Source organism: Lacerta agilis, chromosome 2 (genome assembly GCF_009819535.1).
Source record: "Lacerta agilis isolate rLacAgi1 chromosome 2, rLacAgi1.pri, whole genome shotgun sequence".
Lineage (NCBI taxonomy): Eukaryota > Metazoa > Chordata > Lepidosauria > Squamata > Lacertidae > Lacerta > Lacerta agilis.
In genome coordinates, this window is record NC_046313.1 from 8,716,357 (window position 1) to 8,743,551 (window position 27,195).

The 27,195-nt window shown below is 45.3% G+C and overlaps 2 protein-coding genes across 3 annotated transcripts in view; both read left to right on the top strand.

Annotated features, from left to right (window-relative positions):
* VDR (vitamin D receptor) overlaps window positions 1–9,627 on the top strand; it is a 76,923-nt gene extending 67,296 nt beyond the window's left edge. The window contains exons 6-11 of one of the 2 annotated variants that reach the window (XM_033138478.1): window positions 1,179–1,363; window positions 2,923–3,034; window positions 3,355–3,517; window positions 4,551–4,702; window positions 6,040–6,156; window positions 7,587–9,627. In XM_033138478.1, coding sequence (XP_032994369.1) covers window positions 1,179–1,363; window positions 2,923–3,034; window positions 3,355–3,517; window positions 4,551–4,702; window positions 6,040–6,156; window positions 7,587–7,846 — 989 coding nt within the window. In that variant the 3' untranslated portion in view covers window positions 7,847–9,627. The remainder of the gene's footprint in view (window positions 1–1,178; window positions 1,364–2,922; window positions 3,035–3,354; window positions 3,518–4,550; window positions 4,703–6,039; window positions 6,157–7,586) is intronic. The other variant, XM_033138479.1, reaches the window with a different exon arrangement.
* Window positions 9,628–14,033: 4,406 nt separating this feature from the next.
* MYG1 (MYG1 exonuclease) lies at window positions 14,034–24,506 on the top strand. The gene is made up of 7 exons (XM_033138480.1): window positions 14,034–14,217; window positions 16,378–16,490; window positions 18,416–18,575; window positions 20,136–20,285; window positions 21,081–21,203; window positions 21,905–22,086; window positions 24,276–24,506. Exons 1-7 carry the CDS (start codon window positions 14,056–14,058, stop codon window positions 24,460–24,462), a joined length of 1,077 nt encoding a protein of 358 aa, XP_032994371.1. The 5' UTR covers window positions 14,034–14,055; the 3' UTR covers window positions 24,463–24,506.
* Window positions 24,507–27,195: the final 2,689 nt, after the last annotated feature.

The window sequence follows — 27,195 nt, forward strand, 5'->3', positions numbered from 1 at the left end:
GAGCTAATTAACCCAACTGACTTGAAGAGCAGACAAGACACACCTGCCCACTTTATGTACAAAATAATGTGTGGTGTGGTCACTCTGCATGCAAGTCCATTTTCCTACAAATCTTACTCCACAGAACATGCACAGGGTATTTCTCATCTTGTATTTAAAAAGCAGCATATTGTGGAATTCTGCTGAAATTTGTGCATTTTTGCACACTAAAGCACTTCAAGTTCCTGAGGCTTTTTCTCCCTCCATAACAGTTACACCAGTCTGCTTGGAGTTAACTTTGATTCTACTGAATTGTTTGGTCACCACCTCTTGTCTCTCTTTGCTGAAAATATGCCCGATAGCCTATTAATGTCACACGACTTGTGTAGACATCTGTGGTAGCCCCTCTTTACTCAACAGTAGTTGCCTTTCCGCCAGCACTAATCTACATGCATGGTAACTGCAAGGTCTACACAGGCTGCAAAATTTTGGTTTTTCTGATAGCATTCTGGCACAAGAGGCCACGTTGTCCTCTGAAATGACCTTTTCCTATCCTGAAATGCTCAAGATGTTGGTATTGGTGGCCCTAATGCCACAATACTCAGCGATGGAAATATATCCACAACCATTCAGTTGCTTGATGTTCAAGGAGTTGCACTGCACTGTTCCACTAGTTATTTACAGCTGTATATACGGAAAATGCATTGCCCATTTTGGAGTGTACATCATTGTACAAGGGAAAGAAATGCTGTTGGCTTTCTGTTTCCTTGACATCTGTGAGTTGCATATGAACATCAGAAGAACCTGCTAGATCATGCCAGTGGCCCATCTCACCCAGTTTCCTGTTCTCACAGTGGCTACCAGATGCAGTCATGGGTATGAGTCTTGACTGGGCCATGCACACTTAAGAGATAGGTTTCTATGACCAGCAAGCATCTTGCTCAGATGTGTAATACGCGGATGTTGCTCCCGCTTGGCAAATGAGTTGTGAACATTTCATGAAGTTTTAAGGTTCACCGATTGTCGTTGGTTTTCTTGTCTATTCAGTTATTTGTTCTCTTCTCGGACATCACTGTCACCGTGCTAATCACTCCAAGTCTTTATAAAAGACTGCCCTGGAGTTTCTTGACTCTTCGGCTTGTTCTAGCAGATGGATTCTAAGTGTTAAATGTGTTTGGCATCTCTCCATCTGTTGACAGTTATTCTGACAGATGAAGAGGTTCAGAGGAAAAGAGAGATGATAATGAAGAGGAAGGAAGAGGAAGCCCTGAAAGAGAGCCTAAAGCCCAAATTGTTGGAGGAGCAACAGCGGACCATCGATATCCTCCTGGAAGCCCACCGCAAGACCTATGATTCCACGTACTCTGATTTCAACCAATTCCGGGTAAGCTTCAGGCCCTACTTTCCTTCTAATTTCATTACAGCTGTGACTAGTAGGACATCTGCTGGTGGAATAAGTAAATTGAAGCAGTAGTTCTGAATCAGCGAAACCTTTGATCCCTTCTCACTTGGAAGAAAGTAACATGCAGCCTGCAAACTGAAGCCAGTTAGGTAGACCCGCAATCTAGCTGCTGTGAGTGAACTATATGATATTTCCTTACCTTTGCCTTTGGAACTGGCTAAGAGAGGCTTTTTGAATGGTGGCATTCATAAAAATTTTTGGTGCCTTATCAAATGCCATAATTAACATGTGCGTTGAATCAATATGATCTGGTTGCGGGTGAGGTGCTTTCAGATCTCATAGCCTCTGAGCCTACTGCTTGTTTTTGAAGGCCTAACTCTGAAGCCACTTACTCCATTGGACGGTGTGGATACCAGAATGCCAGGCTTCTGGTGGGCAGGTGTACCATTTAGCCACCTGTTGGCACATCTTCCTCAGCTGCACTCACGTCCTGAAACAGCTGTTTTTCTCAGTTCTGAGGAAGAAAGAGAAGGGAGGAGAAAGCACTTGTGGCTGAGGCAACCACAACTCCTTCCTGTTTGGTAAGAATTAGTGAAACAGTTGGGAACTGGAGCTCAGCTTTGGGGTCTGAGTGACGCACATAGGAGCTAGGGAGAAGGGCTGGGGCAGAGAGAGAAGTTGGGGGAAAGAGAACCAGCTCTGTCTGACTCATGGTTTTGACAACTTGGAGCTGGTAACACTTGTTGTTTTGTACTACTTCCCAATAGACTTCCCTCCTCCCCTCTCTCTGCCATCTGATAATATTCTAAGCAAAACAAATACCTCCACCATGGGATTATAGCCTCCAAGTACCCTTCAGATCCTGGCCCCACCCTGAAAATGACACAAATGTGATAATTAAGTATCTTACATGACTAAGGACATCAAATCATATTTGTTGTGGCTATCTGGCTCATAATGTACTGTGTGTGTGTGTGTGTGTGTGTGTGTGTGTGTATTTCTAAGTCTGCCTTTCTACGTTACCATAGAAATTAGCCATGTTGGGGCAAAATCATGATACATCAGAAACATTTTTACCGGGGAACCGTCAATCTTAAGGAAATGGGTTGACAGGGTAAACGAATCAGGCAAAATTTGAAAGAAGTAAAACGTAGTGGGTGGGAGTTTATAAAAGTATTCTGTATCAATCTGGCCCCAATTCCCATTTGGTTCATTGGTGGAAAAGCTCTAAGCATATTTTAGAGATGTAAAACCAGTGCTTTTTTCTGGGGGGGACACAGGGGTACGCATACCCCTAAACATTTTGTGAATCTAAGTTTGGCCTCATTGAGGGGCAGTATTTCAATATGAGTAGGAAAATGAGAGTACCCCTAAAAGAAAAGAAAAAGCACTGTGTAAAATCATTCTTTTTTCCTTAGCGGGTGGCCTTGTCAGTGCACAGATTTACCAGTAAATAGAACTAAAGTGGTGGGGTCAGACAGAGGTGTTATTTGAAAAGAGCAATTGACAAATAGTTGGAATGGTACCCTTTTTTGTTTCAGCCTCCTGTGAGACTTGATTCAGGCAGAAGAAGCACAAGCAGATCTTCCTCTCTTATGTCTCAAGGTTTCTCTTCCTCAGAAGACTCTTCAGACACTTTCAGCTCCTCCCCAGGTAATGTGAAGATTGCCAAGTGACCTCCATAAACATGGCAAACAAATCCAGGAATGGTATCTCCAGCTATGGATTTGTTTTCTCATTTGCCAGATTCAGTTTCCCGTTGTCTTGTAGATCAGAGCTCCTTACGATGCACAGCCCACCCCCTCTCATCTTGTGGCTCAGTTGCTGAACTTTAATCCTCTTTCACAGGAACCTTTAATACATTTGTTAGCGAAGGCCTTTTTAACACCTTAGCTTTTGATTTAAAAACAAGAAAAGCCCTACATCTGAAATTAAAATTTTAATCTGGGTGCTTTCCCCTCTCTATCTTGCAGAGCCCAGGATGTTATCGAGTGTGGAACTCAGTGATGACAGCGATGAAAGTGCAACCATGTCCATGGACTTCTCACACCTCTCTATGCTGCCTCACGTGGCCGACCTTGTTAGCTACAGCATCCAAAAAGTGATTGGATTTGCAAAAATGATTCCAGGGTTCAAGTAAGGATGCTTGCTTTGGTTTTTTCAGAATGGTCCGATGCATTTTCCTTCCCTTGAATGTATTTGTGTGTGTGTGTTTAATACATTCGTTTTAAAAATTGTACCACACCACACAGCTTCCAGAAAGAGACTTCTGGGTTGGTTGCAACAAAAATTAAAAAATTGAAAACAACCAAACAGTATTAATAAATACATACAGGAAATCATTTCCCCAGGAGAACGGTATTTTTCAACTCAGTAAGTTTAGGAACTTCAAATACATTTTCCCAGCAGCCTTCTATGATGAGACATAATTTGAGTAAATCCTTCAATAGGGCTGTGAGCCAGAACATCAATGTCATTAATGCCTCTGCTACTCACTCTCCTCATCCATTTCGCCTGCAGTAAGGTTGCTTATTTAGAAATCTCATTGTACATTGAGCATTAATGGAGCTGTTCCATGATAATTCTGACACATGGCTCAGTTGAGTGAGGATTTGCTCAGCTTTTATCTGCCCGCACATTGCAGGATGTCCATCAGCTATGAATTGACATGATTCAACTTTAGCTGCTCCTATCTACTGGACAGCACTGCACTCCCACAATGACAAGCAATGGTCATGTCAAGCCGGGAAATTTAACTGGGCTCAGAGTTGGAGTTTATGAGTTGTGCATGGATTACTCAGCACTTGATGGCACTTAGCCCAATGTGTGGGCTATTTACATTGAAAAGTGTTGTACAAGAATTGGGGGATACAATTCACATATGCTACAGTCAATGTGTTGTGGGCACAAATGGGTGAACCAACCCATAGTGTGTTGCACATGGTTCTTCAGAGGTGACTGGAGGCCGACATTCAGGGGGTTGAGTAAATGAGATCAGTGAAATGATGAAGTGCACAATTATTCACTGAGGGAGCTCCTTTGAGTATCACACAGCTAACTGTAGAGCTGGAAGAAAGCAAACAATCAGTTCTAACCCCTATATAATGGAGTGTTATGATGCTGGATGCTTTGAGGTTTCAGATATATATTCTCTCTTCCCTAAATGTAGAGATCTAACAGCGGAGGACCAGATTGCTCTACTGAAATCCAGCGTCATTGAAGTAATTATGCTCCGTTCAAATCAGTCATTTTCACTGGACGATATGTCCTGGACCTGTGGCAGCAATGACTTCAAATACAAAATCAGCGATGTCACTCAAGGTACAGTAGTTTCGGGTGTGAATGGTATAAGATTCCAGTCAAGCACAAGACTGCTCTGGAGCAGCCACCGAAATGAGCTTGTCTCATCTTGATTTGCTTACTATTAATATTAGGTATTATTATCCCTAGAAGATACAACTCAAGGCCTACAGAAGGCCAAAATAATGCAAAAGTTAGGAGAAGTACAATCCGTGAGGTAGTGGTCCAATGATTTGCTTAATTTATTGATTAAAATACTTATATATTGCTTTTTGGGTTGTGCAAAATAGTTTGCAAGATATAATTTGGGAAATAATGGATGTTAGGTGATGAATCCAAGAATGAGGGAGAGTTGTGTTTCTCACTTAGTCTATTGATATTTTGGAACCAATTCATGCAATTGCCTTTTCAGGTTTTTCCCCAACTGTGAAGACACCATTGAGTCATTACAGTTAGGCAACTGGGTAGGGAGGCGGGTCATTTCATTGCTTCATAATGGACTCAGTTCCAGTTTTTAACATGCCACTACAAACACTAGCAAAAAACAGTGTTGTGTGGTGTGTTCAATAAAAAACTGGGTGCCTGTTTCAGCATTCAGACAACCACTTTGCCATCTCTGTTCTCCACCCGCAGATAGTCAAAAGTAACTTCTCCAGCATGGAGAAGGTGGGAAGTTCAAAAAGCAGTCATATAAATTGGTTCTTATAAGTAATGGGTGAATCGTCAGTTTGGATATTCTGTTCACATCAACAACTGAAGTGCCAGCAGCCCATCATATCCACCGTATTTATAATTCTCAAACCCCTAGTTATTTGAAGATGCCATGGCACTTGCAAAATGGAGCCAAAGTCACAGAATTGGAGGTGTCAGAATGTATCATTGCTAGGCAACCCTGAAATGGCCGGGAGTTAATTTAGTAAAATCATACCTAAGTGACTGCTTCATTTTGATAGAGAGTGTGTGCAAACACCAGCACTCACATCAGAAGGGAAGGCTCTTGACCCTTAATAGTTCCTGAACGTGTGAGTAAAAATTGTAACAAGACATCTGAAAATATATATATTCCTTGACACTCATTTTGTACCCGAACATATGTGGAAGTTACCAGGACTGGAGCTTTTCCTGTTCTGAAAAGAGGATAGTATTATCATGAAAACTAAGCATGAGCGAACTCGTCTCTTTTGTGAGGTCTCCAGGCAGGATGAATGTATACATTGGCTGACCAGTCCACGTGTGCTAAGTTATTTGTCTTGAGTTTATGTTTAATTTTGCTTCTTGCTCTGTTTCACGTTAGCTGATAAATCTATCAAGAATCTAGGGCCTGCCTCTCAAAAGGGTTTTATGTGTTTCTGTTTCAGCTGGCCATAGCCTGGACTTGCTTGAGCCCCTTGTTAAATTTCAGATCAACCTGAAGAAGCTGAACCTGCATGAAGAAGAACATGTTCTCCTCATGGCCATCTGCATCCTTTCTCCTGGTAAGAGAAACTTTTGCCTTTTCAGGCTGTGTTTTAATTGGCTATCCTATCCCACCAGCACCAACCATGGGTGGCATCTATAAGCGAGCCACTTCTGGGATATAATTTCTATATAGGAAATAACATGCACAGTGGTATATGCTGTCCTGTGTGAAAAGAATGCAAGCATCTGCTTTGCCACGATTACATTTTGAGTGATGGGTGTACATGGAAGGAAAAATATAAGCCATAAGATTGGGTTTTGTTTTGGGTTTTTTACTATCCCTTCCACAGTACAGAACAAATGTATCCTTAAAAGTAAAGGGACCCCTGACCATTAGGTCCAGTTGCGTACGACTGGGGTTGCAGCGCTCATCTTGCTTTATTGGCCGAGGGAGCCGGCGTACAGCTTCCGGGTCATGTGGCCAGCATGACAAAGCTGCTTCTGGCGAACCAGAGCAGTGCACAGAAACGCCGTTTACCTTCCCGCCGGAAGGTAGACCTATTATCTACTTGCACTTGACGTGCTTTCGAACTGCTAGGTTGGCAGGAGCAGGGACCGAACAATGGGAGCTCACCCCATCACGGGGATTCGAACCGCCGACCTTCTGATCGGCAAGCCCTAGGCTCTGTGGTTTAACCCACAGTGCCACCCGCGTCCCTTACCCTTTGGCAAATACTGAGAAGCTGTAGCCTCCTTCATTGATCATGCAGGAGTCTTTGCTACTCTTTTATTCAGGATCCTAATCATTTGTTGACACTTAGGGAGGGGAGAGAAATTCTCTTCATTTTGCTTTCATAGGCAAATCTACCCAATTTGCACTTTCCCATAAAACACGCAAAAATGGCAGCTGGGAAAGGTTCCCCACCTGCTATAAAAGCTGCAAAAGGAAGGAGATGGCTGCTTTCTTTAGTAACTTAAGAACAAGCAGCAGGGGCAGTAAGAAAGTAACACGAGCCTCAGCTCTGATAATTGCATAAAACACAACCTAAGCTACATTCAGTGATCTGAACTGTTGCTCTTAAAGGCTCGGTGCCCATTTTCCCCACATGCAAAAGAGACCTGGTCTGATATCTTCTGCTGCTTTATTTTAGCAGAAATTAAACATGGTATTTCACAATCCTCAGATCTTAATACTCCATTTCACTTCTCTGCTTTTGGCACATGGCATGAAACGTATTAGAGGTTGTGTGAGTGTAACTGCAAATTCAGCAATGTTTTGTAGATTTTTAAGAGCCGAGTTAGTAGCTCTGAGAGTAGTTGCGGGGATGCCCATAATAGGAAACTAGTATCAGACAGCATGGGCCGATTGTCGGGAACTAGTATTCAGAACACAAAAGAGGGGGAAAGACAAACTTAACCACAAGTAGAGTGAACAGAAGACTCTTGTTGTTTTTGTATTTTTGCCTACCCTGGTCACTGGAGGTGTGTTTATGTTTTCTGTTCCTAGACCGCCCTGGCGTTCAGGACACTGCTCTGGTGGAGTCCATCCAAGATCATCTTTCGGCCATCCTGCAGACATACATTCTCTGCCGACACCCTCCTCCAGGCAACCGCTTGCTATATCCCAAGATGATCCAGAAACTTGCAGACCTCCGGAGCCTGAACGAGGAGCATTCCAAGCAATATCGCTGCCTCTCCTTTCTTCCTGAGCACAGCATGCAGCTCACTCCGCTGGTCCTTGAAGTCTTTGGCAATGAGATCTCCTGACTCTGTGACTGGGAATGAAATGTGTTGAAATAAAGGGAGAAGTCAGCCCAGCTTCCCGCTGGTGGCAAACTGAGAGCTTTGGCCCAAGTTGAAGTTTTGTATATTCTGTCGGCAAGAGTTTTGATTTTTTTTTCTTTCCACACTACCAGAGGGACTGCATTGTTTGTCTATCTTCAGCCTCATATTTTGCATTGCTGCTGAGCAGCAATTCGCAAGCTAGCCCCTTCTCTCCTGCCTATCAAAACTAAAGAGCTTTCTCACTTGTTGCTTTGCCATGATGAAACCGCTTGTTGCTTTCTTCAATGTTGAGTTTTTCAAGCCAGCAACTGAAATGTCTGTGCTATGTCTTGAATGGAAGGTGAATGGTTGAATAACAGTTGGTGCAATTTTAAGATTTGTGATGGATTGGACATGGGATATTCTTTCTTTTAACACGTTGAGAGCTTTCGGTTCAGAATGACTGTAACATGCAGGGAAGAGTAACGGAAGAGTAACTGTTCTTCTCGGTGCAAAATGTCAACTCCCCTCACCTCTCATGATTTTGTGCCAAACCTCAGAGCTCTTCAGTACTATAAAAAGTATTTATTAACCTAAGAATAAACAGGAAAAACATAGGCTGTGTACACATTACCACCTTAAAACGCAGCTAGGTTGCTCTTTTGCTTAATTTGGATCGAGGGTGATTTGGGGAGGAAATGCATCAAAATGCAGGAGAGATGGATGAGAGAGATGGATTACAGATAATGTCGTATGTACACCTCTTCCAAAACCATTGGTGGGAGTGCATTGGATTACAGTTCACAGGAATAAATAACCTGTGTCTCTTTCTGACTTTTTTTTTTAGTGTGTATAAACGTGCCTGGCACATTGTTGTCACTAAATAAATTTGTAATGGGAGGGAAATTATATTTGACCTAACTGTGCCCTGGTGTAGACACACTGGGAGTTGAATCCCTATTAGCCAAAAGCCCTGCTTGGGACTCTTGTCCGGTTTGCAGCGTTAGTTCTTATCCTGTTTCAAGCACGACCAGCTGCCAAGAGGGGTACAGAACTGGCTTCTCAACTAGCCAGCAGGCTTGAGTTTGTTCAGGATCACTTTGGGTTACTTTGGAGTGGCAAGGGGGAAACCCCCTTTATCAGGATAAGCCACATGCAAAGTGGCACCTAAATATCCCAGCCATCATATTGAGAAGTACTCTGCAGAGGTGGTTTTCAGATGTCTCCGTGCTGGAGCCATAATCAGCCCTTAGTAACACTCAGGGAAGCTGAAATTAACATTTCGTGAGTTTGACAACTCCTGGACTATATGACCTCTGGAAAAACAAAGCACATGTGAGCTGTGTGCTGAAAAGGGAAGTAATTCATTGCCAATAATAATTAAATGGAATAATTTCATTACAAAAACCTGCTTGGGATATTTAGTTGTAGCTTCATTGGTCCCAAAGAATCCAAAAGTAAGATTGGAGGACACACAGCTATTAATTGTACAAAACAGAAATGTAAAATTAACTGTCAACAACAGAGAGAGAGCAAAGATGAATATAGGCGTTCTCTCCTAGTCGCTTGATAGATAGTGGCCTATTCATCAAATACGTACAAGTGTACTACTCTCTTCAAACACATAGTGTACATTCACCAATGTGCTATTGTATTTGTGTGTTTTTTTAATTACTGCAATAGCTGCAATTTGCACACTGTATGCACAGCTACAGATTGTCACTTAAAATGTCTGGTGAGATGATGAGAATTCAGTTCCGTGAATAAAGGAAGGTCACATTGAACCCCTTAGTTTAACAAATCCTTGGGGTTGTGCTGGTAGGGTTTTGCATATGGGAATAGAGCAGGGCAGGGCAGGGAGCTTCCTTTTTTTTGGATTGAAATCTCCCTCTTCCTCACTAGGTGTCAGTAGGGTAATAGGGAAGGGTAGAAAGCAATTATTGTGCAAAGTGCTTTGAGTCTGCTCCAGAGCAATGAATCGGTTCCTCCCAAAGTTATGGCTAGATTCTTTTACTCTAAAATTAGTCTTAATTACTAGGATTTGGTAGGATTCATCAAAGTCTTTAACTTCCTTCTATGCTCGTTGGAGAGTTGGCACAAGGGCAGCCCACCCACATGGAGTAAGTCTGTGGTGTCCCCCCCCCCCAAACAGTACAACTATTTCCCTTTTCATAGACGTTTGCAGCCTGGCAGTGGGGACGAAAAGAAAGCACCCATTTGCTTCATGTCTCTTTAGATAGATAGGCTTGTAATGCAAGCCTTCCAAACTCATTTTTAAAGCCCACGTGAGTTGCAGGGGCAAATATCAGCCACTTTATTCAGCTACTTCAGAAAGGCTTGTCAAACGTTTTAAATAAAACAGATCTTTTAGGGCATTTTGGATACTGTAGTGGCATTTGCAACCTGACTTCACATGTAAGCATACATCCATTTACATGGTTAGCAGTGTTTCAGCCTCGTGCTGTTGCCATGAGCGCCATAAGGTTTGAAAGGGAGATGGGCACCTGCGCACACATGGTGGGCATGCGCCAGGGAGTTGTGGCAAATGCAGTTCCCTGGCATGTGCAGCTGTGCTGAAAGATGCCCAGCTGCTTATCCAGGAGAACATTATTGAGTGGGTGGACTTTGCAAACCCTGCCCGCCTCCCAAAATGTGAGAAGCAGTTGTGCTAAGTTAGAGCACAGGCTGCCGATTCCGAGAGAGGTTTCTGTGTGGAGCTTTGCTTGTTAGGCTTATTTGCAAAGAGGAAATTAGCAGTTCCTTGCCATTCTTTCTTTGGCTAAGGGGTGGAGGGAGAGGGGGGCTTACCTGAAACGAAAAGGCATATAACATTTGTAGGAATCACAGTCTTAGGTGTGAGATTTCCATCCTGTCTCAGGAAATAACCCTCAAGCCTAAAGGGATGGAGGTATCAATATAATGCTTGTTCTGTCAATGTAGAAAAGAGAGGAGTGGTCCCCCAACCCATGTGCTTGTTAGTGTTATTTTAAACTGCATGTAGATGAGCTAGCCCTGCATTTTTTATTTTTTATTTTAGTGTGAAATATATATTTTATGATAGGGGTTGGCAGCAGGTGGGGGGCAAATTATCGGGGAATGGGGGGCAGGAAGGAAAGTATATAACCGGACTGGAAGGAGGAGGGGACAGGTTCAATATTGATGGCTTCTCTGTTCTTCTTTGTTGCTATTTTTTCCCTTTTTCTTGCTTGGGTAGAAATCTCCTTTTCGGCCTGGACAATCTTTCCCATACAGAGGGATCCTCTTTTTTCTTTCCCTTCTCTCGTGGGGGAGCTGAAGAGTCTTTCAGAGCCTCTTTATTATTTTTTTGGCGTTGTTCCATTATGGCCATCTCCCACATCAAGTCAATCCCCCCCCCTGCATTTCCAGGACCTCTGTCGATGTAACAATCAGGGGAAATCTGGATTTTCTTTCTTGTTTTGGAGGTGCTGGTGGAGCCGGTGGAGAACAGGCCAGCTTTGAAGGGGGATTGGGTCTGTGTAGAGACATTTTTTCCAGATCTGCCTTGCTTCCAGTTCTGTTCCCTACTACTCTTGATTCCCTGTAGGATTTTTTTTATAGTCAAGACAGTTCTTAGTTCCATTGTGAATCTTTCACACAGATCTATTGCTGTTTTTCCTGTGATACTTTTTTTAAGGAGGTTTTTTGTTTGTTTGGGGGGGGGTGTTGTCTTTTGGTTGTCCACCCTAAGCCATGAGGATAGAAGACTTTGCAGTCATTAGAAAACAAACCAGGCTGCTGTATTTTCCCAGCAGCTTGGGAGAGTGGTTTTGATACCCAGCTCCTGTGTTAAATCCATTCATGTTGCCTATGCTGAACAATGTGCACCAGATTTTGTGGTATAATTGAATGTGTAAATAGCTATTTAATATGGGTTGAAAATGGTCTATTGTAAAATGTAAATTGGATTTTAGACATTTTAAGGACAGTGATATTTGAATCATAGCTGCTCTTTTTCAGAGATGCTGGGGTTTATTTTTGCCAAGTCTGCATGTGAAAGCCAAACCTGTACAATAAGAGAGGAGTAGCTTCTTTCCAAATGTGAAACACAAATCATCTCTTGTTGCCTTGTGTAATTTAAATCATGCAATGCACTTTATAAAAATAAATAAATCAGTAGAATTATTTAAAGAGACAAATCTATATTTTAATTATAGTGGTGGTAAATATGATGATGAAGACCTAGAGGCGAATGCTATCTTTTTATTCCTCTGTACATCTTTGGGCTTTTTTTTTCTAATGGATAAATAGATCTAATATTTAAAAAACCAAAACCTATTCCAGAGCTTTATTGACAGGACAAAGAATGATTGAATACTGTTTTCGTAGTTGTAAGTGTAGAATGCTGTTACCTTATTAATAAAAACATACTGCTTTGTGAGAGAAAAATCGTTTCACTTGAGTGATTTACTTACAGGGCAATCCTGTACATGTCTGCTCAGAATTAAATCCCATTGAGTTTAGTTTAGTTTACTCTCACAGGCAAGTAGAATAGGGTTGCCACTTCATTCTCTCTGAGGCAAAGTTGAGCAGCTCATAACCACGTTTTTGGCTGCACCAATTCCCTGTTATATACAGTACCTCACACTTCAAAGAACAAAATCCAAATGAACACAGAACTTTGCTCCATTCTTGCACCGGTCGTGGTGGTGTGTCCATAGGAGTCAGTAGTTCTTATCTAATATATAGTGATAATTCATTTAGGAAGAAGAAGAAGAAGAGTTTGGATTTGATATCCCGCTTTATCACTACCCGAAGGAGTCTCAAAGCGGCTAACATCCTCCTTTCCCTTCCTCCCCCACAACAAACACTCTGTGAGGTGAGTGGGGCTGAGAGACTTCAGAGAAGTGTGACTAGCCCAAGGTCACCCAGCAGCTGCATGTGGAGGAGCGGAGACACGAACCCGGTTCCCCAGATTACGAGTCTACCACTCTTAACCACTACACCACACTGGAACCTGCCTTAGTTCAGTAACAGACACAGAAAAGGAGTACTTCAATGATATTTTCAAAGATGAAACATGCCTGCAAATGAAAGCAAAGAAGAGGAGTTTCTGTCCCCAAAGAAGGTGTTTCAACATGGTTTTTGGGCAGTTTCTTTTAAACATTGAAACAGAGTGCATTCTAATTGGATGCAGGCTGAGATTCCTGCATTGCAGGGGTTTGGACTAGATGACCTGTGGGGAAGCCTTTCAACTGCACAATTGCACACACACACACACTTTGGCACAAGGTTATTCAAAATCACTGCTGTTCATCGCTGTCCACTTTTCCCTTTTCTTGCGAGGAATCCCATTTGGAATAAGGGAATTTCCCTTTAAAAAAGGGAAAAGTTGACAGCTATGCTGCTGTCTGCCATCATTTGTACCAAACATTAGAAAATGGGGAGAAGCATTGCCAGAAGAGTCCCTGTTACACTCTGCATGAGCAGGAAACGCTTTGTTTGGCCTGCGGGACTCTTTCGCTCATCTAGCAGTGAAAACTGCCTTTTTTGGAAGGAGGTTTCTCAAATTTGGAAAAAAATGTGGAAGAAAAAGAATAAAATGCTCGTCCCCTAAGTATACTTACACATGGCTTCTATTTGTGTTCGGGAAGGCGGGTGGGTGGAACAACTGCTGCTTTAAAAAAACAACCCTCACCCTTCCTTAAGGAGGGCTCACAACAACCCTGTGAGGTAGGCTAGACAAAGGGAAGGATTGACTGGCCCAAAGTGAGCATGCGCAGCTGAGGAAGCATTTGAACCCAGGTCCTGTGCAAGACGACATGCAACCCACCACAGTGGCCTGTGTGTGTAACTTGGGCTTTAAACATTTGAGAAACGCGCCCCGAGACCATGCCTGGGCGCTCCTCACGTTACTTTTACGAGACACGACGAAAAAGCGTTGCGAGGCTGATGGCTCCAACTCCCCGCCCGCTTTTTCATAAAATCCCCCTGATGGTTCATCCCCGGCAGTATTTCCCAAACTTGGGTCTCCAGCAGTTTATAGACTACAATTCCCATCATCCCTCACCACCGGTCTTGCTAGCTAGGGATGATGGGAGTTGTAGTCCATAAACCGCTGTAGGCCCAAGTTTGGGAAACGCGATGCAAGGACATTGTAGTGCGCTTGGAGTCTCAGGGATACGGTAGAGTCGGGCGGGGCGAGCGCGCGGGAGGCAGGAAACACCGCCTTCCCGGGCCGGCGTTCCATCGCTATGCGCATGCGCTGCGTGTTCGCTGGGCTTCCGCGCTTGACTCGCAGCCTCATGCCCGGCCCGAAGCGCCCCCGACCGGCCCGCATCGGCACCCACGGCGGCACCTTCCACTGCGACGAGGCGCTCGCGTGTTTCCTCCTGCGGCTGCTGCCCTCTTATCAGGTACGCAGCTGGGGTCTTCTTGTGCACAGGCCGCTTACTCCGAAGTAAACACCACCCCCCTCCGCACGTGTGATGTAGGCGAGTTTCGGGTTGCGACCTTAACCCGGTTTCGATTCGGAAAACTCCTTTTCCTCCCACACCCCAGATTCAATTCACACGTGACGTTCCACCACCGAGTCGCGCTCGCCACGCAACTCCCCCGGGCAATGCACTTGCGCAAATATTTGAATTGCTAAGCTAATCGCACCATCCGTGCAATTGGAATGAGTGTGCATTTATGTATAAATGGGGGGTCGGGGTGTGGGTGGGTGTCCCGTCCTGGTTGGGACCGCAACGTGGAGATACGATCTTTAGTTGTTCCGGTATAAATGCACGTGGGCGTAAATCTGTGCTTGCGCGTGTAAAACCTGGAGGTAAATAGTAGAGAAGGTAGCTTGTTTGGTTTGCGGTATTTTATATCCTTCCCTTTGGTCAAGACAGCAAAAGCAAGCACAAGTTATTAAATTGTAGTTATTACAACTCCTGGCTGGTGTCAGTGGCCGTTCTGGGTGTCTTGCACCCTTGATAGAGAATTTCACGATCCCAGCACTTTCCCCATATCTGATCCAGTAGCAGAATAGATGGCAGTTTTTCCCTTTACATCCAGGTGTCTATATATACCTGACAACAGAGGATCACACTCTATGCAGCTGATGAAGTTCACCAATGCTACACCACAATAAAATTTGGTTGTCTTTAAGGTGCCACAAGACCCTGTGCAGTGGTACCTCGGTTTAAGAACAGTCCTGTTTACGAACGATTTGGTTTACAAACTCCACAAAACCAGAAATAGTGTCCCGGTTTGCGAACTTTACCTCAGTCTAAGAACGAACTTCCAGAACGGATTAAGTTCGTAAACCGAGGTACCACTGTAGTTTTTGTTGCCATTAATTTGTTGCAAACCACACCAAGTCCTAATAGCATCAAGGTAGGAAGCAGGAGCATTGTGGGACTGGAATGGTGCTGGGTCACTCCCTTCAGAAAGGCAATTTGAGGATTTCCGTCTTATTAGGACTTGGTGTATTTTGCACTTAATTAGAATTCTGCACCAGGGAACCTATATGGATTGTGCAGATTTTCAAGTAGTTTTGCAGTTTTCATAATTTATACAGCTTCTACCAAACTTTGGAGGGGGCTGGGGACAGAAGCTGGGGGAAGCCTTCCCCTTGCTTTCTGAGATTTCACCAGATGTTTGCTCATATACTTTAAATACTGTCTTCAGTGTCATGAGAGCTAGAAACTGTTTGCTTTTAAAGCCATCACCATGCAGGAGCACAACCCTCACGAAGATCAACTCAAGGGCTTGCATACAGGAGCAAATGGTCCTATGGTCTCAGTCAGAGCTATTCATCCTGTGTATCTTTTTCACCTGAAGGGACCAAGAAATTGTGAAGGGATAGAGATCATAAACTACAAAGTGGACAGCCTGGAATAGACGTTTGGTTTCACGGCTTTTGTTTGTTGTCGCCCTTGTTATAAAAATTAGGTTCAACCCCAGAAGGGAGTCCATGAACCTGGGGGAGAGCCTTAGTAGGGCTCCCCTCCTCTCAAGAGCACTTATGAATAAAATAGAGACGATACAGAATCTCCCAAAGCAAGGCGATTGCCCTGTATTTTATTACTGCTGCAGCAGGGTGTCTTGCAAGCAAAAGACCCCTAACAAAGGTGTGCAAGCTCCTATATAGACTTTTGAAATTCCCCCCCTCCAGCTCAAGACCACCCCTCCATACATTAGAATTACATCACAAATTGGGAGGGTCTGGTGGCATCTTGGACCCTGCCCCCATGCCTGTTGCCCTCCACAAAAAAACCCATCAAGTGAAACAAAAGATATTTACATTTCCCTATATCCCAGCCAAGTTAATCACACCTTTTTGTCTGACACTCAGATATCAGGATGCCAGAGATTATCACTCAGGCAGAGGGCTGCTGAGTAGCTGGAGGGGCAACCCCCCCCCCTTTGTTCCTGAGACAAAGAAATACTTGCGTCAGTTGGGAGTGAGGCCTGTCTTCCTGTGCTGGTTTTCAGACATGTGGCCTTATTTGTTTTGGTACATTAATAACAATTAATATATAAATAAAATACCCTAAAATTCTTACAACACCCTGCTGTGCCCTCAGGATGCGGAGATCATCCGGACACGGGATCCTCAGCTGCTCTCAGAGTGCGATGTGGTGGTGGACGTTGGGGGCGAGTATGACCCCCAGAAGCATCGCTACGACCATCACCAGAGGTACTGTTTCATTCCTGCAGCCTTTCCTCCCAGGGCTGGCAGCTAGTGGAATGGCAAGGTCACCGCAGCTTACCCTGGCAGTGGACTTTTCAAATCTCTCTTTTTTTTAAAATGATATTTTTATTAAATCTTCCAAATTATTACATAACTCCAAACATATATCTCATTTTTTTTTGTCACACATTTTCTTCTTGACTTCCTGTCTCACCTTCCCTGGTGTTGTTGTTGTTGTTCCCCCTTAAGAGCTGCATTAAAACACATCTATACAGTCAAACCTCAGTTATCGAATGTAATCTGTTCCGGGAGACTGACAACTGAAAACTGAAAGCGGAAGCCTCAATACAATATAGGAAACTCAAAACGGAAGCCGTGTAGCACGTCCGGCTTCCAAAAATCGTTCAAAAACCGGAGCAGTTACTTCCGGGGTTTTGGCGTTCGGGAGCTGAAATGTTCCAAAATGGAGGCATTCGGAAACATAGGTTTGACTGTCTTTATTTTCTAAGCCCCCCAAATCCATACTCCACATTCTTCCATTGCTCATATCTCAAATCCTGCACATGATTTCATAGAAGAATGATAGTTTGATAGGTGATCCACCAATGCCTTCCATTCTTCTATGAAGATACCATTTTGTCTTCTTATTTTAGCAGTCGGTTTCACCATTTCCACATAGTCCATCAGTTTTATAAGCCATTCTTCCATTGCGGGGAGTCTCTTTGTCTTTCCATTTCTGTGCATATAAAGTTCTAGCTGCAGTTGTTGCATACATAAAAAGGTTAGTCGGGCGTTGTTGTTTTTTGAATTTCCGTCCCTATTATCCCCAACCAAAAGGCTTTAGCTTTTTGGGGAATGGTCAATTTCAACATCTTTTTTTCAATTCATTGTATATCATTTCCTAGAAACCCTTAACCTTCGGACCTTTCAAATCTAGTCCTATCCTATCTAGTGCTGCCCACCACCCTCTCATCTGCTGTGCAGTCCATGCAGAACTGAAAGGGTGAAAGACAACAAGCCCGGGAGCAAAGAGACAGAAAGAGCCACATCAGCACAGAGAGCCTGTGGCCCTCCAGATGTTGGGCTCCATCAGCTCCAGCCGGCACGACCAGTGGTCAGGGATGATGGGAGCTGTAGTCCGACAACATCTGGAGGGCCACAACCTCCCCATCTTTGTTGTAAGAGGTTCAGCCCTAACTAAGGAGAGAAAACCATGGTGACTTGAAAAAGTTGTGCAAACTGACATGCATATTTAAGTGCCCCTAATTCCCTTTCATGGGACGCGGGTGGCGCTGTGGGTTAAACCACAGAGCCTAGGGCTTGTCGATCAGAAGTTCGGTAGTTCGAGTCCCCGCGACAGGGCGAGCTCCTGTTGCTCGGTCCCTGCTCCTGCCAACCTAGCTTTTTGAAAGAACATCAAAGTGCAAGTAGATAAATAGGTACCGCTCCGGCGGGAAGGTAAACGGTGTTTCCGTGCGCTGCTCTGGCTCGCCAGAAGCGGCTTAGTCATGCTGGCCACATGACCCGGAAGCTGTACACCGGCTCCCTTGGCCAATAAAGCGAGATGACGGCCGCAACCCCAGTGTCGTCTGCGACTGGACCTAATGGTCAGGGGTCCCTTTACCTTTACTACTTCCCTTTCACATTCCCTGTTTCCTTAAACAGCTTGTTCCAGATATACAATGCACTTCCCTCCTTACAATATTCCAGTTGCACTGCTGTTTCCAAGAGTTGCTCATTAATAACACACACTAATTGCAGCAGTTTGTATATGAAAGGGAGGGTCTCAGAATTTTGGGTCTGGGGCCCTGGGAAATTTTCATCTCCTTGTGGTTGGTATTATTTGCTTGGAAAAGGGGAGTGTTCCAGGCTTTCCTCCCTCCTTCGGGCTGCTCTTTGTTGACTCCCCCGATCCCACCTTGTTCCCACAGGTCATTCGGGGAGTCCATGCACAGCCTGAAGCCCGATAAACCTTGGCAGACCAAACTCAGCAGTGCAGGGTTGGTTTACACCCATTTTGGCTCTGAGATTTTGGCGAACCAGCTGGGCCTCAAGGAGGAGGATCCTGTCGTGCGTGTGCTCTATGACAAGGTACTTGCGTGTGTGCATATTTGTGAGATCCCTTCCCAACACCAAAATCCTCTGGAACGATAGGAAAAATGAATGAACTCAACCCCTTGGCTCTTTCTTGCAGGGATGCGGAATCTGTGGCCCACTGGGTATTTCTGCACTCCTATCTCCTTATCCCTGCCCATTGGCCCTGCTGGGCATTGAGGACCACAGCATCTCCACCCCTGCTTTGGTGTATTCCAAAGTATTTTGTGCCAAGGTGTAAGAAGGGCAATGCACCCCATGTTTCTGAATTAAGATAGGACAGGGTTCAGCAAACTTACCGTGCCTCGGACTGGTGTCTCCAGCGCTGATTGCACTGTGGACCGGAGGGCAGGGGAGTGCATCTTAAGATTTAGTGTCAGGAAATAACGTAGTCCTGGACACAGCAGAGTGAACCGCAGGTTTTCTGGAAGCTTCTGGCTGTTGAGCATTAACTGGACAGCACAACGCAGGAACTCAGCAAACTCACTTGGATAACTATATACAGTATTTATTGAAGCAACTAGTATCCATAAGTTACTATGTACAGACTTTACAAATAAAAGAAACAAAACATAAAACCTCTCCTCTCTGTCTCTCTCAACCTTCAGTACACCACTAACAACCAACCACACAGCTCTCATACAGAGCTCATTCTTTAGGAACTCATTGACCAATCACAGGTCGTTGCTAAGGGTCTGGAGAGAGAGCAGATCTTGGCTTTCTGCCAACTGGTAATTGCTACAGATGAAAAGCTGACTTTCTGCATGTAGGCACTTTGAAATCTCTAACAGTGCACGCCCATACGCATGTGCACACGCTATTTCCGGCGCACTTCCAGGTTGGAGGAGCACCTGAAACAGCTTGTGCGCATGTGCATGGGCCTCCTCCGACCCGGATGTGCGCCGGTAAGAGCGGGCGGTGGCAGGAGTCGCCACAGGCTGGATAAAAAAGTCCCTTGGGCCTTATCCAGTCCGCAGGCCTTAGTTTGGGGACCCCTGAGATAGGAGGTACATTTCTCTCTTGAGGCCAAATTAGTTCTTGCTCTTTCATTGTTTAAAAATAAATATCCGCCTCGGGTCCCCTTTCTTCCTGTGTGAGTCACTGTTTTGAGCATGCGATCTAACTGGAGGCTGTGTGCTCTAGAGCGGCGTCAAATGGAGCCAATACGAAACACCAAATGAGGTCATCACAGCAGGACGCTGTCATTAAATGGGCGCAGAGCTAGACTTGGGTATTGTTATCTGATGTGGCCACAATGATCAGGGGTGATGAGATCTGGAGTCCAGCAACATCAGGAGGACCACAGGTTAGCCACCTTGGCTGTAGTGGCGTTGGTGGTACTGATCCAGCACTGCTGCAGTATGTGTATATCTGTGGGGCTTCCCCTTGATGCCCTCGCTGCTGAATGTGATCTTGGGAAGTATCTGCCATGCCCCTTAAGTATGCGGGTGTGGGAGCTGATTCTTACCCGGGTTTCAACTTCTCTGTGATCCACAAAACCTAATTTTCCAGGGCAGGTCACTAAACTGAACTTTCTTGTTCTCTCCCTCCCGCTAGTTGTACGAGAAATTTGTGGAAGAGATTGACGCCATAGACAACGGCATCTCCCAATGGGATGGGGAACCTCGCTATGCCATGACCACCAATGTCAGCTCCAGGGTTGCCTACCTGAACCCCCGCTGGAATGACAAGGATCAAGACACCGAGGTAGGGATTTGAATTTTGTATTTGTATTTTCCAGCTCTCTGTATCCCAGTTAGGAAAACGAAGGAGTAAATAGACCTCCAAGTAGCTTCAGGCATAAAATAATGACACTCATTTGTTAACTTGAGCCTTTCACTAAACGAGGAGCTGGTTGGGTGACATCTGAATGTCCTTAAGAACCACAGAGTGCGACCTCAGCGGTTAATTCTGGAGATCTATGGATGAACAGTTTATATTGGCACTGGTGCCTCTTCTAATCTGCATGAATCAGTTGTGAGCAGAGGGCCTCAAGGTGTTTTGTGAGTGTGTGCACCAGATTAGTCAAGCTTTGTGACGTCACAAAGTGACTGGCAATTTGTACTGGGACGTCCGTTCCAACTTCCCAAAGGCTTTTTTCCACCCGTTGCTGCCAACTCGGGTTCAAGTACTCGGGGGGGGGGGGGGGTCTGGCACCGCAGCTCAGCGCCCTAATCTCTTTCCTTTGAGGGCCAGGCTCCTTGTGGCATCTGTGGCCTGGTGTCTGCCTTTGCCTGACCATCACTGGCTAGGACGTGTCTCTGCTGCCCACTGGAGCAAATCTCAGCTGATAAGGAGCAAAGAGGCAGCAGCAAAGATTAAAAACCCGAGTCGGTGGCTTATCTCGAGCGGTGTTGAGAGAGGTTTTCCAGGGCCGCCACCTTGCACTCTGCAAACAGGCCAGTAGCTAAGGCATGTGTGGGGCAGCCTGCATGACCCAAGGGGGCGATTCCACATGGCTTTGGAGTAAATAATTTGCCGACCCTGTGCTTTGTTTCCCAGCCTGGTTTCCGGAAGGCCATGGAGCTGGTAGGCAACGAATTCTTGGACCGCCTCGATTACTATTACCGTGCCTGGATTCCTGCGCGCAGCCTTGTGGAGAAGGCCATCCAGCAGCGCTTTGAGGTACCACCACTGGCAAGAGGAGGGCTAAAGTACTCTCAACACACCTCTGAATGTGCTTCCAGCTCCTGTTCTCACAAGCACCTGTTTTCTCGTGAGATGAAATCTCTCGTGAGGTGGCTCCCCAAGGAGGAGGACAGTGTACACTGCAATTTCAATTTCATGTGTGCACATGTAACTATATTGCTTTGTGTTTGCATGAAGCGGAAGGGCCACAGCTATGTGACTGAGCATCTGTTTTGTGTGCTGGTGGGATCCAGGAGAGTCCCCCCGTCTGGAAATCCTGGAGGGCTGCTTGCCAGTCATTGTAGATAATACTGGCCTAGATGGATCAATGGCCTGTGTTCCTAGCAGGTGGGAGGACATGGGTGGAGATGAAGGGTACACAGCTGTGCCTCTTGCTTTCCACCCTGGCGGAAGCTCACTTTGCACCCCCTCCAGTTGTGGAGCCGTAAGCAGAGAGAGCACGTAATATTGAGGACTAGAAACTTTAAATGAAATAAAGAAAGAAAGAGGAGAGGTTAAGACCTCCAGCGGCCTGATGGTGCCCGTAGGTTTTGCACAAGACTCTGGAACAGTAGGCTTCCTGATCTTACCTGGTGGACATCTCTCACCACCTTGCACATAGTTCTCCTATGTCTGTGTCATTAAGGTGGCGCAGTTGGTGACTGACTATGAATGACATGCATCTCCTTCCTTGGCAGGTTGACCCTAGCGGCGAGATTCTGGTGTTGGCCCAGGGTGGCTGCCCATGGAAGGAGCACCTTTTCAACCTAGAGCAAGAGCTGGGCGTGAAGGAGCCTCTCAAATTTGTCCTGTACACGGATCTGGGAGGCCAGTGGCGGGTACAGTGTGTTCCTGCTGGGCTGCACACCTTCCAGAACAGGTGAGCAAGGGCTCCGAAATGCCCCTCCCCACTTGTGTCCTATATTGTGGGATGGGGAGAGCATTTTGAAATGCTCCCCATAGCTCTGGGGAGCCCCCAAATTCAGGACACCATCTCTCCCCCTTGCACCCTACACTTACATTTTTATTTAAACCTGATTAATAATTCTGTCACCTTAAAGAAAGGGGTGATCAATGGGGCAGCCTCCAGATGTTTTGAACTACAGTTCCCATAATCCTCGGCCAGCATGGCCAGTGTTCAAGGATGATGGAAATGTAGTTCACGCTGGCTACCCCTGCTATTGCTGGCTATTGCTGCTATTGCTGGCTACCCCTGCTGTTGGAGAGCCAGTGTGGTGTAGTGGTTAAGAGCGGTAGACTCGTTATCTGGGGAACCGGGTTCGCGTCTCCGCTCCTCCACATGCAGCTGCTGGGTGACCTTGGGCTAGTCACACTTCTCTGAAGTCTCTCAGCCCCACTCACCTCACAGAGTGTTTGTTGTGGGGGAGGAAGGGAAAGGAGAATGTTAGCCGCTTTGAGACTCCTTCGGGTAGTGAAAAGCGGGATATCAAATCCAAACTCTTCTTCCAAAACTCTTCTATCAATCTGTTGCAGCCAGATCAGGAAAGAGTTCTGTGGCACCTTAGAGACTTATCAAATTCATTGTGGCATGAATTTATGGACGAGAGTCCACTCCCTCGGGCTAATGAATCGAATACGACATAAGGCTGGAACCAACTTCTTCAAATAGTGAAGTGGTCACTACAATGAGTTGTCATCTTTTCAAAAACTGGTGTTTTTGCTGTAGCAAACATAACGTGGCCACCCGCTTGATAGGCTTCCTGTCTGTTTTCAGTCTTTATGAAGTATCTTGGGAGAGGGCTCTGGCTTTCTGGCAGCGCATGTGTCTTGCATGAAAGTGCTGCCAAGTTCAATTCCTGGCATATCCAGGTAAAACTGGGAAAGACCCCCCCCCCCGAAAGCCTTTCATTGTCAGTGAAGACAATTTTTAAAAGAAATCAAAGCAGATCCCTCTTCCTCTTTCCCCCCACAAATTTATTGGTTCTTCAAATTGAAATTTTACAGATATATATCAAACATAAATCATAAAAACAAGATTCCAAGGAATCTCCTGGACTTCCATCCTCCCCTTTGGGAGTCCTAATAAAATCATTTCCTCCCGCATCTTTTTTTAATAATCCAAATCTTTTACTTCTCCGTTGTGTCCATAATTCAGCCTTTACACTACAAGTGATATTCCAGTCCTACTAACGATTTTAACTGTTTACAATGGTCTTTCAGATAAGTTACAGTTGTCCCCCCCCCCCATTCCTTATTAAAATGTTGCGTCTTCCTGATTTCCGATTCTTCCGGTCATTTTAGTCAGTTCAGCATAGCCCCATCAATTTCATCTGCCACTGTTGTTGGATATCATCCGTCTCATTTTCTTCGGATGCCCTTCCTAGACCTAGTGTCGCAAAGTGGTCAGAGTGTTGATCTTTGACCTGGGAGACCAGGATTCAAATCCCTACTCTGCCATGAAGTTTGCTGGGTGACCTTGAGCCAGTCACAGCCTCTCAGCCAAACCTACCTCACAGGGTTATTGTGGGGAATAAAATAGGGATGTGGGGCTTTTGGTTTTAACTGGAAAAGCCTTAAAACCAGTTTAGCACTTGGAGTGGTGTCCAGCAACGCTTCCTCTGCGTTCTCCTGCTTCTCCAGTGCTTGTTCAAACTTCTTACTTCTTCTTGCGCAACGGTGTGTGTACCTTTCGTGCCAGCAATTAAACTCCCACAACGTCTGGGTTGTTTCAAAGCAAGTATGCTTTATTACAAGCATATAAATTGCAGCCGCTTTCCCGGAGAGTGGGAGGCCATCATCGCTCTGGTCTCTCCGGTTCAGAACCGAAAGTAGGACTGACCAGAAAATAAACGGTGCGTCACATAAATCACAAAGACATCGCATACAGCAGATAACCCGGATGTTGTGACACATCCTCCCTGTGGGAGGAGCGAACTGTTGAGCTTCTTTAACCCTCAAAGCTCCAAACCTCACAAGGGAGGATAACTGTGTATGCCATCTGGAGCTCCTCTGAGGAAAGTATGGTTATAAACATGATAAATAATACTAGATTCAAAGCTTGTGGGTTTTCTTTCAGTCACTCTTGGCTCTCTCTCTCTCTCCCATCAGGTTGTCGCTTCTGGCCGAATGGTGTGGTTTACGCGATGAGGAGCTCTCTCAGGCCAGCGGGATCCCTGGCTGCGTCTTTGTGCACGCCAGCGGCTTCATCGGGGGGAACCACACCAAGGAGGGGGCGCTAGAAATGGCGCGGAAGACATTGGCGCGGCAGGTCGAATCCGCTGCATGCAGCTCATGAGCCGCAAAGCCCCACACAGTTGGACTCGGAGGGGGGGGCAGGTTGTGGGCTTGCCATAAACGTTGAGGTTTTTTTTAAAAAAAGATTTTTTGTGTATCTTTTGTGAGGGAAATGGTTGGTAGAAGCAAAGGGGCTGGGGAAAACCCAGCCAGATGGGCAGAATATAAATATTATTATTATTATTATTCTTAGGGTCACCAACTTGGAGGGGGAGCTAGTAAGCACATTTGAAATTTTGGGGAAGCGTTATTATTGGGTGCCAGTTGCAAGATGACTGCAGTACGTGTGGTGGAGTATGACCCAAGACAAAATGGTGGTAACTTATAAAAAAAAAAGAAGGAATTGAGATGAGATTACAAAGGGTGTGGGCAGCCCCCTTCCCCAACTGCATCGTAAGTGAGTGGAAAGGCATCTACATAAGCCGCTGCCCCCACAGTCATTCGTAGAATTTTTTTGCACCTCTCCACAGTTCAGAATGGATAGGAGGGTGAGCATTCAATCTTGCCATCCAATGAAATATTTGTGGGGATGTTCAATGAAGGAGTGGCTGAGGCAGGGCAAACAGGAACTGAGCAGGAAGAGCAAACAGCCTCTTGGGTAGTGCATATTTTTCTGGGGATATTTTACAGAGACCGTTTTGTGGGCACTAAGTATTGAAAGGGACACAGGGGCCTGTAGGTAAACCATCAAAGCCGGACAACAAATGAAAACAGCCCTTTGGGAATGGGTTGAAAGCTTTGCCTGCTCTTCCAAGAATCTTTCAGGAGTTGGGCACATGGGAAGATAACCCAGGCTTTTATTTATATCCTGCCATTCCCCCGGACTGGAACTCAAGATGGCTTACGAGACCTACATTGGATCCCAGTACGTTTCCGAGCACAATTCAAAGTGTTGGTGCTGACCTTTAAAGCCCTAAATGGCCTCGGCCCAGTATACCTGAAGGAGCGTCTCCACCCCCATTGTTCAGCCCGGACACTGAGGGCCAGTGCCGAGGGCCTTCTGTCGGTTCCCTCCCTGCAAGAAGTGAGGTTACAGGGAACTAGGCAGAGGGCCTTCTCGGTGGTGGCGCTCGCCCTGTGGAACGCACTCCCATCAGATGTCAAGGAAATAAACAACTACCTGATTTTTAGAAGACGTATGAAGGCAGCCCTGTATAGGGAAGTTTTTAATGTTCAATTTTTTTGTATTTTAAATATTTTGTTGGAAGCCGCCCAGAGTGGCTGGGGAAACCCAGCCAGATGGGCAGGGTATAAACAATAATAATAATTACAAAAATGAAAGCAACATGGATTAAAAAAAAATGTTGTTGTTCAGTCGTGTCCGACTCTTCGTGACCCCATGGACCAGAGCACGCCAGGCACCCCTATCCTCCACTGCCTCCTGCAGTTTGGCCAAACTCATGCTAGTCACTTCAAGAACACTGTCCAACCATCTCATCCTCGGTCGTCCCCTTCTCCTTGTGCCCTCCATCTTTCCCAACATCAGGGTCTTTTCTAAATAAAATACAGAACGCTAAAAACATAGAAGAGACCGGTTTAAAAGTAATTGCGCTATAATAGAATTATAACAATATAAAACAAATCATTAAATTACAGATTGTGAAAACAGCACAACACTATTCAAAGCCCTTAAAAAAAAAAGTCAGTTCCCAAAAGCCTGTCAGAAGAAAATGGTTTTCACCTGCCAGAGGAAGGACAAAGAGAGGCTCACTGGGAAGGACGTTCCGAAGTCTGGGAGGAGCCACCACCAAGAAGGCCCTCTCCTGTGTGTCACCACCAAACATGCCTGTGAGCATGGCAGGACTAAGCAAAGAGTACCTGTGGGTGATCTTGGAGCCAGGCAAGGCAGGTTCATAGGAGGGAATGTGCTCTTTCAGATAGCCTATGCCATGCAAGGTTGAACTGTGCCCAGAAACAGGAAGTACAGAATCAAAGCGATGGGTTTGGAAGCAAATACAAGAGGAAAAGGCTGGCACATCAATGACAATTCTGTGCCCAGGAAGTTAAAACTGAATAAATCATGCAAAGCTGTGTAATTCACTTTGCATAATAATACTAATTTTTGTAGTTTGCTTTTACCAACCGTAGAGATAGGGGCAGTGCTGGCTACCCAGGGCCCTGACCTGCAAATGTTAATTTGGGCATTTTGCTGGCTTCAGATTTAGGCATGTTTTGAAGCTTCTAGGTTGCAGACTTTTAAAAGCATCCCCCAAAACAGCAATTTAACATGAATTTTACTATCTAACGAGACCATTGATCCATAAAATGAAAACAATAATCAATGTACTGTACTGTAAAATAAGTAAGATGGTATTCACTGACGATAGTCATTGTTTGGATGGGGGGGGGGCTTTTATCCATTTCCGCAGTCTCACAGTCATTCAGTAGCTGAACTGGGTTCCACACAGTCACAAAAAACAAATCAACCGAAAAAGCCTCAAAAACAAAAACGCCAAACTTAATCCATTCCGGATGTCCTTTTGACTTCTGAAATGTTCGAAAACCAAAGCGCAGCTTCTGATCGGTGCAGGTGCCCCGGAAACAATAGCCAACAACCGCGTCGGACGTTCGGCTTCCGAAAAATGTTCAAAAACCAGAACACTTACTTCCAGGTTTTTGGCGTTTGGGAACCAAAGTACCACCGTACAGCAGAACTGAGTTGCACAAGCATAGCTGTCCTTGCTGCTGCTCCTCGTGCAGTCCAGCAGGGGCAGGCTGTCCGTTCTCGGTTGTC